The sequence below is a fragment of the Salvia miltiorrhiza genome, chromosome 3 (assembly GCF_028751815.1).
Source record: "Salvia miltiorrhiza cultivar Shanhuang (shh) chromosome 3, IMPLAD_Smil_shh, whole genome shotgun sequence".
NCBI lineage: Eukaryota > Viridiplantae > Streptophyta > Magnoliopsida > Lamiales > Lamiaceae > Salvia > Salvia miltiorrhiza.
The window spans coordinates 41,586,373-41,600,889 of NC_080389.1; the positions used below are offsets into that span (position 1 = coordinate 41,586,373).

Consider the following 14,517-nt stretch of genomic DNA (forward strand, 5'->3'; position numbering starts at 1 on the left):
TCGAACCCAGTGTGTTGGCACTGAAACGGTGTAAGGTTTGTTATGCACCCGTAAGCAAAAGCCTAGTGGTTGTCAGTCTAACCAGTTGACCGTGGATGTTGGATGTTGATCTGAACCACGTAAAATTCTCTGTGTTCTTTATGGCTTTCAGTTGTTACTTTTTCCTTTATGAGCTCATTCTTTATTTCAACTGAAACTGATATAAGTGAAAAGAGAAATCTGAAACCTCACAACCCAACCTTCAAAAAGGCTATTTTGTAAAAGATCGTTTTTCCGCTGCATGTGTTATTGATTGAACTGACAAATCTTGATTTGTCTGTAAGATTCATAACACCTTTCTGATTTTTCTAATACTAGACTGAAGAATAAATTAGATCAATTGTTCATTGATCTGTTTCTTGAACTAAACCTTTATCAAATTCAGTCTAGTACTCACTCTCAAACTTAAAGCTCCTTGACTGAAATTTTGTGTTGTCTTATCCTTAGTATCAGTCAAGATTAATTTCAGTTTATGAAAGAGAGTTTTTCAAAAGAAGCTTTAAAAGTTTTAAAAGTGAAAATTAGCCTTCTGGTATATTCCCCCCCCTCCCGCCCCCCATACACCAATTTCGTAACCCTCATGGACCCAACATACTTTATTCAATATTACAGTTGTTAGTTGTATTATTATTATTATTGCATCCCTATTTCAAATAGTAAAATTAAAAACAATTAAATCCTTTAATTAATTAAAGGTGATTTATGCTTAATTGTTCTAAATTTTGGGGTTTGCATGAGTTTATTTTAAGATAATCTTCTGAAAATTGGTGCGTTTTATGTGTTATTTTATGCTTTGCAGGAGATTTAGGTTTTATAGATGGAAGAGTGCAAATTTTGAAGATTTTGGGCTAAGAATCATGTTTAGGTGCATACTCTGGATTGCAGAGTGATGCGTCTTCGACTTTTGGGACATTTGGCCCTATTTTTCTCTTTCTTTTGTTTTGTTTGAGTCCTCTAGGGGAGAAAACAGGTATTCAGGAGGAAGAAGGCTCGGTCAAGGGCATATGCACGAAATATGGTCAGAATGGGCATTACCGGAACAAAACTATCCAAACTTCCAGAAGTGAAACTTACCAGGAAGAGAGCTCGGCGAAGTACCCCTCAGAACCATTCGAGGCGCGAGAACCTCCGATGTGTACCACCTGGTGTGAGGCTAACCGAAGGAAGCAGTTGGTAAGGCCATAACAGCAGTCGCAGTCAGCACAGATGAGCTATATATGAACCAGGAAGAGAGCTCAACGAAGTACCCCTCAGAACCATTCGAGGCGCGGGAACGTTCGAAGTGTACCACTTGGTATGAGGCCAACCGAAGAAAGCAGCTAGTATGACCATTCCCGTCAATAGCAGTCAGCAGCTGGAGCTATATATGGAAAGACGTGTGGAGGAGATTGCCCGGAAGATTCTGGCGAATTATAGCAATGGAAGGATCTGGAAGAGTGTGGAATCAACCCCAAATCCGCTGGAGATCCATTAGCTATCAAATCAAATCAAGGATCAAGCTAAATATGGAAGGAAATAATCTGCCAGATTTGGTCTGCCGGCTAGGGTTTACCGAATTGCTATATAAACTCCAGAATGGGCAGTTTTGAGACAGCAGTTTTGGGGTCTTACGAATTTCAGAGAGAAAATTTACATTCTAGAGTTTAGGATTACTCTTCTAGACTTAGATTTTAGTTAGTTCACCAAGAAAACAATTTACTTTGTCATTTTACATTTTTCGCACCAAACACTTTATTTGTTTTTCGTATTTCAATTCCGTTGTGACGAACAAAGCCAAGGTTGTTGCCTTAGGTATTTTTATATCAAGTATTTCAAATTTCCTTTCATTCATGTGTTTATTTTATTTCGTATTTATATTTTCCATTATGTGTGAGTAGTTCCCTTGGTGAGGTTTAAGGGGTGGAAATAATTGTTGTCAATATGTAAACATTCGTGAGGCATTTGTTCTTTCGGTTGAGTCTCGTGGTTCCAGACGGATTTGTGCCAAACCATGGACAGTAGGGGCCTAACGGGTGATCTCCGTTCGGTAAAATGCTGTTCGTGTTAAGCAAAGGCCAGGGCATACCAGGGCGTGACAACCGGTATACCCACGACCGAGTAGCTGAGCAGCGTCAACAAAAGGCGTTGTAGATCCGGAAGGTGGGGAAAGGATTGATGGGATACACTGTCCTTCCTCAGTCTTGGGCTTCTCTAGAGACTATCCATCAACTGTGACGAGGCATTAAGCCATGGTTATCAAACGAGGAAAGCAATCTCGGCGCCGTAGCATGTCTATGACTGGTCGGCTGACAAAGCCGGAAATGGTTGAGTCCAGGAGGCATGTGTTACTAAAAGCGCGGAGTTGGGGACCTCGGGAGAGAAGGTTGGTGAGGGTCATACTTGGTGAGTAACGGGTATGACTACTATCTAAGGAGGAGTGAAGCACTGCCTTGTGACCGGGGAATGTGTGACCTTCGGACCAAGTGATCGCAATGGACTCAACCATCCTAAGTGTGAAGTATAGCCTCTTGAAACGCCCCAATGTCTTTGGGCCATGCCTTGAGTCTATACGGATCATGGACGGATCATCAGTATGCCTATGACCGAAATAAATATTGACAACAGTTATGACCTAACCGTAAACCTTACCCCTTTTATATTTGATCTTTGTTTAAGTTTACTTGTGCAGATTATACAGATTGAGACCGTGACAACTCAGTTTGTGCACCCGAAGAGTAAAGTAGTTCCTCACTCTCCGTGGGATCGACCCTATACTTGCTGCTAAGACTGTTCTTTGGTTGCGAGCAATAGGAGCGTGTACTGTCCGTCTAGGGCATACACAAGTATTTTGATCGTACCGTACGACGGGTGCGTGTCAAAATTGGCGCCGTTGCCGGGGAGTGACGCGCAACAATTTTACTCTTCACTTTTCATCTTCCGCTTACTGTGCAACGCGGTACAGCGAGACGCGGGATGGTAATGGCTGCCCCGCAGACCATGCGTCAGTTGGCATTCCCGGCTGACCTGAATCTGAAGCCCAGCGGTATAACCTTACCGACCATCGAAGGCCGGTATGAGCTGAAGACAGACCTGATCCAACTCATGTCCAAATTCTATGGCATGCTTGAAGATGATCCAATCACACATCTCCGAGACTTTGAGATGATATGCTCTACGGAGGATAACCAGGCGTCCATGGGAGAATACATCAGGTTGCTCTTGTTTCCTTTCACACTACAAGGTAGTGCAAGGAAATGGTACTATGGCTTGACCGCTGGCAGTGTGACCACATGGACTGAGATGCAACAAAAGTTCCTGGAGCGGTATTACTCAGCAGCAAAAGTCTTCAGTATGAGGAGGACCATACAGAACATCAAACAAGGAGAGCTAGAATCATTCTACGAGTATTGGAGCCGATTCAAAGGGTTATTGGAAGAATGCCCACACCATCAAATTCCTGAATATAATTTGGTGGAGCACTTCATAACGGGACTCAAGAAGTACGAGAAAAAACTCGTTATTGCGGCATGTGGAGGATCGATGTTTGATAAGACGCCCCAAGATGTTTTACAAGTCATTGAATGTATGGCCAGAGAGTTGGGAGCATATGAATGCAATCTGGAAGTACCAAAGAATGTGGAGAATGGCAACCTCAACGAGTTGAAGAAGGAGATCATGGAGCTCAAACAACTCGTCGCAGTCTTGATCACACCGGAGAATGTTCGTCAGTGTGGCCCAGACCACATGACTGAGCATCAAACTGATGGATACCCTCTCTCCCAACTGGGTGGACCAATTGAAGATGTTGCCATGGGAGAAAATGATGACCAGCACGAGAAGTATGATCCATTCTCTCACTCTTACAACGTTGAATGGAGTGAAGATCCAAGTTCCCAATGGGAATATGGAGAATGGAAGAATCAACAACTGCTTCCAGTACAGGGCATACCACAGACACCCCCGTCCCAACCAGAACCACAAGAAGAACCAACTTGGAAGGAGTTAATGGAAGCGATAGCCAAGGATGCTGAACTCTTCGAGTCTGAAACAAAGGCCGGTATCGATCTGACCGAAGAAGCTGATGGAGCAACACTGCAAGAGGAGAATAATTCAGAAAAGCAACATGTCAGTATGCTCAAAACGCCAGGCACTGCAGGTAAATCAATCGGAAAAGGCATACCGACGCTTGAAGAATCTATCAGAGAAGCTCATACAGAGGAGATTACCCAGAAACTGCCAACTACCGCACCGCCTTGGCCGAATATCTTGGAGAAAGCAAATAATCAAAAACGGCCATTAACTCAAAATGCCAGCCATTTGGAGAAGAAGGCAAGAATGGAAAAGGCTGGAAAGTCAGAATCTGTGGTGGCGGTCATACCGGAGAAGGAGTTGCTGAAAGATCTTACTAATGCTGCCAAACAAGAAGAGTGGCTGGAATCATATTTTTTGGAGGAACTCAGCCAGGAAACCCCAGGAAATGAGGCTGCACCATCTCGATCTGAAGATGAAGTTGAACCAAAGATGCAACAAGAACATGGAGAATGGAGGAAGGCATACGGTAATGCTGGAGTGAGCAAGGAAATTGGAAAGCGAGTCTTTGATCCAGGCATACCGATGATGGAGAAAGGTTTTCTCGTAAAACCCTATGTTGCATGAGGAAATGGACAACGTCGAGCTCAAGACAATAAACAAGAGCGCTGACTGGGAGGCAACCCAGAATAAGGTCGTTGGTATGACCATTACTGCTTTAGTTTCATGTTTCTTTTGTTTTTCTTGTGTTTTGTGTTTCTTGGAGGACTAACCATGCAGATGAGTTGAGCTGGATCCTATGCATTGAAGATCAAAACCCACTTTGCGAAGCAAAGTGTGTAGGTGGGGCCGGTGGAGATACAAGAAGGTGGTCAAGGGATTACCGCATCAGCAGTATGATTGGTCAGGGTCTGCCCGACTAGCAAGACCTTTGCATTTTGAAGGATCGGGAAATTCATTCGCCCACTCTCCACCACTCCATAGCTGCTACACATGATCTCAACGCTATACTGATGCCAAGACAATTTTATTGGACATTTGGGATGCATTCCACCGAGTCCTCACACTCCATGAATAAGTTTTCTCTGCTTAGTTTGGTCTTTGTTTTTTCTTTTGAGTCTTGAGTTAGAGTTTGTCTGCACATGTTGTTGGTATTGGTGATTCATGCGTGCTATTTGGTTTGACTGGTTTGTTGGTATGATGAGCATGATCACATGATAGCAGTAGTGAGCATACTGAATACTCCCACCTGTGAGATCTGAGCCAAAATTGCATTTATTTAAAGTGTGACTATGCTGCTTGGTAAACCTAGAACTTGTTTATGGATTTTAGTTAGTTGGTATAACTTGCATGATTAGGGCAATTTTCTTCAATCTAGAGCCCCAGAATTATTTCCTTGAGCTTTAAATGATAAACCTTTGCTAAATCACTTTGAGCCGAATGAATTCTTTTGTAAGCCCTTGAATTGAAATGGATGAAAAGGTGTGCCTTCCACACCATGCAAAAGATAAAGGGAAATTTATTGCTCTAAGTGAAAAAGCATAACATGATAAAGGAAGGTCTGAGCACAAAAATGAAATAAATAATTTACTTGAATTGAAGAAGTTAAATCAATCCCTACTGAAAATAAAGGGAGAAGATGAAGTGGGTGTGCCAGTACTGAAGAAGATAGGTTGGTATGGCTGGAACCAAGTTTTAAGCTACTTATCCAGAAATCCTTACCTCCACTCCGTATGCCCCACTACAACCTTAAAAGACCCTTTGATGAATTATACCAATTTGAACACTTGCTATGAATCCGTGATCAAGCCTATAGGTGACCTAATGCAGCATAGTATGAGAGTACACACTTAGCCATACACTTGAGTGTGTGAGAGAAACTGCTATCTCTACATGTGATTTTTCTGCTCAATGGTTTGCGGTATGACATTACGGATGATGCATGCATGTTTGATCTGAACTGATAACTGTGCAATTTCGTGTCTTGAGTCTTTATTTCTTTTCTTTCCTCTCTTTTCGTTGGTGTCTTTTGTGAATCCATCTGCATACTTGAGGGCAAGTATGGTTTAAGTGTGTAGGTGTGATGCGTCTTCGACTTTTGGGCCATTTGGCCCTATTTTTCTCTTTCTTTTGTTTTGTTTGAGTCCTCTAGGGGAGAAAACAGGTATTCAGGAGGAAGAAGGCTCGGTCAAGGGCATATGCACGAAATATGGTCAGAATGGGCATTACCGGGACAAAACTATCCAAACTTCCAGAAGTGAAACTTACCAGGAAGAGAGCTCGGCGAAGTACCCCTCAGAACCATTCGAGGCGCGAGAACCTCCGATGTGTACCACCTGGTGTGAGGCTAACCGAAGGAAGCAGTTGGTAAGGCCATAACAGCAGTCGCAGTCAGCACAGATGAGCTATATATGAACCAGGAAGAGAGCTCAACGAAGTACCCCTCAGAACCATTCGAGGCGCGGGAACGTTCGAAGTGTACCACTTGGTATGAGGCCAACCGAAGAAAGCAGCTAGTATGACCATTCCCGTCAATAGCAGTCAGCAGCTGGAGCTATATATGGAAAGACGTGTGGAGGAGATTGCCCGGAAGATTCTGGCGAATTATAGCAATGGAAGGATCTGGAAGAGTGTGGAATCAACCCCAAATCCGCTGGAGATCCATTAGCTATCAAATCAAATCAAGGATCAAGCTAAATATGGAAGGAAATAATCTGCCAGATTTGGTCTGCCGGCTAGGGTTTACCGAATTGCTATATAAACTCCAGAATGGGCAGTTTTGAGACAGCAGTTTTGGGGTCTTACGAATTTCAGAGAGAAAATTTACATTCTAGAGTTTAGGATTACTCTTCTAGACTTAGATTTTAGTTAGTTCACCAAGAAAACAATTTACTTTGTCATTTTACATTTTTCGCACCAAACACTTTATTTGTTTTTCGTATTTCAATTCCGTTGTGACGAACAAAGCCAAGGTTGTTGCCTTAGGTATTTTTATATCAAGTATTTCAAATTTCCTTTCATTCATGTGTTTATTTTATTTCGTATTTATATTTTCCATTATGTGTGAGTAGTTCCCTTGGTGAGGTTTAAGGGGTGGAAATAATTATTGTCAATATGTAAACATTCGTGAGGCATTTGTTCTTTCGGTTGAGTCTCGTGGTTCCAGACGGATTTGTGCCAAACCATGGACAGTAGGGGCCTAACGGGTGATCTCCGTTCGGTAAAATGTTGTTCGTGTTAAGCAAAGGCCAAGGCATACCAGGGCGTGACAACCGGTATACCCACGACCGAGTAGCTGAGCAGCGTCAACAAAAGGCGTTGTAGATCCGGAAGGTGGGGAAAGGATTGATGGGATACACTGTCCTTCCTCAGTCTTGGGCTTCTCTAGAGACTATCCATCAACTGTGACGAGGCATTAAGCCATGGTTATCAAACGAGGAAAGCAATCTCGGCGCCGTAGCATGTCTATGACTGGTCGGCTGACAAAGCCGGAAATGGTTGAGTCCAGGAGGCATGTGTCACTAAAAGCGCGGAGTTGGGGACCTCGGGAGAGAAGGTTGGTGAGGGTCATACTTGGTGAGTAACGGGTATGACTACTATCTAAAGAGGAGTGAAGCACTGCCTTGTGACCGGGGAATGTGTGACCTTCGGACCAAGTGATCGCAATGGACTCAACCATCCTAAGTGTGAAGTATAGCCTCTTGAAACGCCCCAATGTCTTTGGGCCACGCCTTGAGTCTATACGGATCATGGACGGATCATCAGTATGCCTATGACCGAAATAAATATTGACAACAGTTATGACCTAACCGTAAACCTTACCCCTTTTATATTTGATCTTTGTTTAAGTTTACTTGTGCAGATTATACAGATTGAGACCGTGACAACTCAATTTGTGCACCCGAAGAGTAAAGTAGTTCCTCACTCTCCGTGGGATCGACCCTATACTTGCTGCTAAGACTGTTCTTTGGTTGCGAGCAATAGGAGCGTGTACTGTCCGTCTAGGGCATACACAAGTATTTTGATCGTACCGCACGACGGGTGCGTGTCACAGAGCTGAAAAGCCCGCTGCAGAGCTGAAGGCCCGCGCCAGAGTGTGAAGGCCCGCATTACAGAGCAGAGCAGAGACGCTCGACAGAGCAGAGCTGTGAAGATAGCTCTGTAGCAGAGCAGAGCCAACATGCAGAGCAGAGCCGAAATCGCCAGAGCTAAAATCTCCAGAGCAGAGCCGAAATCTCCAGAGCTGAAATCCCCAGAGTAGAGTTAACTCGACAGAGCAAAAATACACGCCATAGTAAACCCGGAAGAGCAGAGTCAACTTTACAGAGCTGACTTTTCAGCTCTGCACTATTCAACAGAGTCAACTTCCAGAGCTGACTTTTTCAGCTCTGTGCTTATCGCCAGAGTCAACTTTCCAGAGCTGACTTTTTCAGCTCTGCACTTCTTGCCAGAGCTGAATTTTACAGAGCTAACTTATGCAGCTCTGAATGACAGAGTCAACTATGCAGAGCTGACTTTTCAGCTCTGCACTTCTCAGAGCGCGCTACTACAGAGCTGATTTTTAGCTCTGCCTTGCCGATACAGAGCTGCGAAGTTGGCCAGAGTAGGAGTGTTTTGCAGAGCGCGCATCCAGCTGGAGTTGCCTTATCTTACATGATTTTATTGCCTTTAGAGTTCTACTTTGCATGGCAACTTTCATGGTGATCTAGAGAAATTTGAGGTTTTTAAATAGTGTTTAGTTTTCATTGTAAAATCAATCTTTTTGCCCTAGTTTTAGACGCCTTTGAGAATTGTTCTTCCCTTGGCAGCCGAAACTTAGGATTTACTTGCTTTCTTAGTGATTTTCTAGTGTTCGAATTTTCATTGTTCTTAGTTAGGTTTTGTTTAGTTTTTATTCTTGGCTTGTGATTGAGTGACACAATTGCACGTTCAAGACGTTTACGGTACTTCGTAATTCAATTCAATTTATTTTGTTTAATCATGTTTATGTTTTTCGTTTATGTTTATGCTTTCTTTTTAATTACGCAATTTAAATTATGCACTTTAGTTTCACGCCTAGATTAGAAGTTCTTTAAATTTACAAGTATTTAATTTCATAAGTTAGGTTTAATTTAAGTTATTTAAATTATTGCCTAGGTTAAGTTTAAATTCAAATCAAGTTTAATTTAAGTTTAAGTTTTAAGTTCAAGTTTAAATCTTCTTTTATTGCTTTTTTCCTACGATACTACTAGAAGCCCTTTAAGACTTTCCTTGTGAGACGACTTGGGTTAACTTACACGTTACAATAGATCTCGTACTATTGCGAGTCAATCTAGAGTTGTGTTTAGGTTGAGTCAAAAGGTTATGCGTTTTTTGATATAATATAATAATTTTTATTTTTTATTTTAACACAATATAATGTTAATTCTCTCGAGGTCGTACAACCTTCCCGGCAGGGACCCACTAAAAAAATAAAAAATTAAGTAAACGACGTTAACCAGCTGTCTATGACATGAGTTTAATTAAATGCACCCTAATTCTGGACTATGGGGGAGGCTTTTGCATCAACATCGAGAATGAAGGGATCAACGCTCTAGGGGTATCTACTTCAGGGGAGGATCTGCACCTTAACCATAATCTAAAACAATGAATAAGAATCTTTGACTAATTTCTGAATTATTCTTGGCGTAGTATGAATTGATAGTAAAATAATCCTAAGTAAAGTGAATAGTGTTGCGAACTCTGTTTCTAAAATCCTCTGTCTAGAACAGCGTCTAGAAAAGCGTGCGTGCCCTACAATAAAATTAATTTTGCTATTTAAACAAAAAAGCCGCACCACGGGCTTGGGAGCGGGCGCAGAATAATGTTACAGGGTTTTGGTTATTGAAAAGCAAGCATAAAGCGAGCAAGTGCGGGCCAGAGAGTGAGGGCGGCTTAAAAGCAGCGACCGCGGGGAGTGAAATGGTGAATGGCGTGCCGGCTGGGCTCTTCAGGGCGCAGGCGCGGGAAAGGGCGCGATCGCGGGTCGCGCACGCAGACTGTATTGTGTGATGTTTTTGTTTTGGTCCATTTTTCCTTGTTTCAAGTCTAATTTTGGATTCGTTTTCGCCCCCAAACTCCTATCGAGATAAATTTTATTTGTCCGAATGCAAAATAAGAATTTGAACAAAGTTGAAGTATTTCCTAGCCAGTCCGTGTAATTTATAGATATATACCCATATAATAATATAGTACAACAACGGTAATTTATAAATATACACACATTTAATAATAGTATATGAAGATTACGTAAAAATAATTATCTAAATAAAGAATGTGAGTCCGTTTGCGTCACTCCGTGTTTTCATATCTCATTCAAAGTTTGCGAAAGAGCTTCATAAATATTGAGCAACAAACATACACCCCCATATAAATGCATATCTAAATATGCTGCAAATTTTGTAACAAAATAGTTAATTAGTGAACATGAAGGCCTTATCAATGGCGATATCGAGCCCGGGGCGGCAGGAAAAGTTCCAGCCGCCATCAAAGAAACTCTCGAGGAGTAGCACCGGCAGCAGAAGCAGACAGACGCCCATTTTCTACAGAAGAAAGGGTGGTGGCGGAATGACGGAGAGTGGTGATGAAGAACCGTATTCTCCAAAAGTAACCTGCATTGGGCAGGTCCGACCTAGAAAATCCGGCGGGCGCCGCCGCCGGTGCTGGTTCTGGGGGAGAATTCTGTGGAGGCGAAGGGGTTTGAGAAGGGTTTTGTATAAATGGGCAGTGTTTTTGAAGTGCAAGAAAGTTGATGCAGTTGCAGAGGATTGTTTAAGAAAGTTGGAGGCTCCGCCGAGGAATGGATTGATGATGTCAAGAATCCCACAAGAGACCTTCCAGAATGTTGGAGCTTTGATTGTGCACCCTTTGATGCTCACTAGGTGTAAATCGGAACCTGCAAGAATTAGCTACACACAGGTTTCATTTAAATATATACATACTGATACTGTGTAATTACTGGGACTTTTTCTTGACTCGTCATATATTAAGAATATTATGTGTATAGGATGCATGATATTGTCACTATGAGTGGAGTTCGTTGTCATTTTGTTTGTTGTAAGCTGGAATATATGGAATTAAAGTTTAACTTTTTTATGATTCTGGGTTGAGCTTCGAAAAAATAAGTTAGTTGTCATTTCATTGAGAGTAACTTTCAAATTATAGTTCGAATTTCAAAGTATTACAATTACAAACTTTTAATACATGATTTCTTTGTCTCACTATAAGTGACCTATTTCTATAAATAAAAAGATTTAACTTTTAAAAAATATGGGCCCTACCACTTTTAACAAATTTACGCATTCTCTTTAATTTTCATGCCAGAAAATTTTGAGCCACTTATAATGGAACTGGGGGAATACTATTTATTTTTGTCATATCACTTTAAAAAATGCAGTTCTCACGACAACCAATCTCTATATACATGGAGTGATTCAAATAAGTTCAGATATCTATTGTATAGAATAGGAACAATTTAACCCCTAAATAGTGAATATATAATAGTGGATTCATGATTTTGCTAAATCAATTTATAGTCCCGGGTTCAAATTCTATATGTGGCAAAAATTTCATTTGTTTTGAATTTATTATTTTTCATAGCGAATTTATAATGTTTTATAATAAATTCATAATATAGACATATTTTATACGATAGATCTAGTTCGTGGGATGAAATCCTATGTTTAATAATCTTATGTACCACTGTGTCTCATGCTTATATCTACAAAGATATTTAAAAGAATGAAAGCGTGGATTGATCGACCAATTATTTGAGTGGATTTGTCCAAATAAACTCAACAGTGGAGATGATTATTCCATTCCGCCCATCCAAATGCATGAACTTATATAGATAAAGACTCTTGAGAGTGATTCTTTAATAATACTAATTTTCTGATCATAAATTGAAAACGATAAATAAATGAATTTTACCGTACATGGACTTCGGTTTTATGTGATATAAATATGTATAGTCAAGCTTTAGAAAAACTTGTGTATTCAAACTCATCGATTATCTATTTCTTGAAGGAGCTAACAGTTAAAACAGGACCGTAACTTTTAGTGTTTTTCAATATAAGGACTATATGTTATGGAATTTGAAAATGAAAACTATATGTTATGAAATTTGAAAATAAGGACTATAATTTCCATTTTTCATATTTACACTCCTATCCAACACATCAAAATAAGGACTATAGCTATCATCACAACCCAAAATAAAAGTGTAAATGTTAAAAATGGAATCTATAGTCCTCATTTTCAAATTCTGTAACATATAGTCATTATTTTCAAATTTCGTAACATATAGTCCTCTTTTTTGAAAAGGGTTAAGTATCAAATTTCTCCATGTGGTTGACATCTCTATCGCGTACATGACCCTATAGTCAGGATTAGAGTTGTTTACTACCTCAACGTGGCAAAATAGCACCAAATTCTCCCCCATCCCCCGCCTTTTAAGGGACGATAACGCCGTTAGAAAAAATATTTTTTTTTAATTCTTAATTATGGTAGGCCCCAGCTCGCCTTCTCTTTTAAAATTGCGACGAGGGTCACCACCGCCCTCTGTCAGAGGAAACCGCAGCCCCTCAGTTAACGGAAACCATCATCGTGACCTCTCGCCGCCCTCTGTCAGAGGAAATCGACGCCCCTCAGTCGAAGGAAACCATCACCGTGCCCTAGCCCCTGCTTCTCTCCGGTTACAGGCGACGACCAATAACTTCGCACCACAGGCATCTTCTGCTCCCTGCTTCGTCCGACTCGACCCTCACACCGCACAACAACATCGAGTCTCTCTTTCTCTCCCCATTATTCCCCATGTTCATTTTCTCAAATTTGCTGGCTTCCAAATTCCGACGGTGATTCAGGGAGGCGGACGGTGGTGACCCTTGCCAGAATTGAGAGAGAGAAGGCGAGCTGGGGTCCACCATAATTTAAAATAAAAAATTATTTTTTCTAACGGCGTTAAGGCGGGAGGAATTTGGTGCGATTTTGTCACATTGAGGTAGTAAACAGCTCTAACCCTAATTATAGGGTCCTATACGCGATAGGAACGCCAACGATAGGAGGAAATTTGATACTTAACTCTTTTAAAAAACACTAGAAGTTATAATCCTATTTTAACAATTAGTTCTTCTTGAAGTATATACATGTATAGAATGGACCTTTTTTTTTAAAAAAGTCGGATGGGTATATAGACCTTTTTTTTTTAAAGTCGGATGGAATAAATTAGGTAAGATTACTAATGTAGTAACTATGCTACAGCGTGTGATGACGCCAATCACTTCGTGCAATTACAATTTCAAATGAAGATAGGTATATAAATTGATAGTCAAATGCAAGTATAAGGAGTAGGTTAAGGTTTCACAATCAACAACAAATTAATTTGCATCAAATCAATTGAATTGGTGACAATCCACCGACCAATAATGGAATACAATATGAGAGAGGATCTGACATTTATCGAATAAGGGTTGAATTCACTGAAATATGGAATAGTGAAGATATTGCACGGGGTTTGAGAGCCTTAGGCTCTGAGCCAAAAAAAAAAAGCTGAGACAATTCATAGAGTTTGTTTTGAGTTGAAATAGAAATTTAATGGATTTAAAATTAGAATTTAATCACTTATTATTACAAGTACATTGAAAGTACATAAAGAATTACTCTATGCATTGTATGAGAAATATTTTTATATTTATATAAAATTGATACGAACTCAATTATCATATTTATAAATATAATTAAAAATTAATTTTAACTGAATATATTTAAGTTAAATATTGAAAAATAAAAAAATAAAGAAGAATTCACAATAATAAAAATTAATATTATGACAAGGCAGAAACAAAGTTAAAAAAAATATAGATTTATTAAAAAAAAAGAAGAGGAATTGTTTAAAATTTTAATCTTTAAATAAATATAACTTTTACATTTTAAATCAAATATATACATAAAATATATCAAATCTTTAATTTGATATGCATGTAATATTTTATAGGGTTAAGTACCAGATTCCCCCCCTATCGCATTTAGCCCCCTACCGTCAGGGGGGAGAGCTACCCACTACCTCAACGTGGCTTTATCGCACCAATTCCCCCCCCCCCCCCCGCCTTTTAACGGACGTTAACGCCGTTAGAAAAAATGTTTTTATGATCCGTACGTCTCTCCCTCTCTCAAGCTCCGCGGCTCCTCCTCCGGCGAAGGGCCGTTGGCCGACCTCCATCTCTGTCGTCTCTTCCACTACCATCGTCACCACCACCACCACGTCTTCATCCGTCTCCAAAAGTTCAACACCCAACAGTTTCCACCACCATCCCTCTCTTCCTCGCCTTTGCCCCAAATTCCGATGGCAGGAGCTTCGTCGATGAAGACGGCAAAATCCACAGAAACCTAGATCTGCAGAGAGAGAGCCCATTCTGTATCTTTGCAGCCCATTTTCCCCACTTACCACTGGTGCCT

The 14,517-nt window shown here is 40.6% G+C and overlaps 1 protein-coding gene across 1 annotated transcript; it reads left to right on the forward strand.

Moving 5' to 3' along the window:
- The first annotated feature begins 10,506 nt into the window (after positions 1-10,506).
- Positions 10,507-11,019, forward strand: LOC131018818 (uncharacterized). Its single transcript, XM_057947523.1, has one exon. The coding sequence runs from the start codon at positions 10,507-10,509 to the stop codon at positions 11,017-11,019; it is 513 nt and encodes a 170-aa protein (XP_057803506.1).
- Positions 11,020-14,517: the final 3,498 nt, after the last annotated feature.

Coding starts and splice junctions, on each gene's coding strand:
- LOC131018818 (XM_057947523.1), top strand. CDS start 10,507: ATGGCGATATCGAGCCCGGGGCGGCAGGAAAAGTTCCAGCCGCCATCA.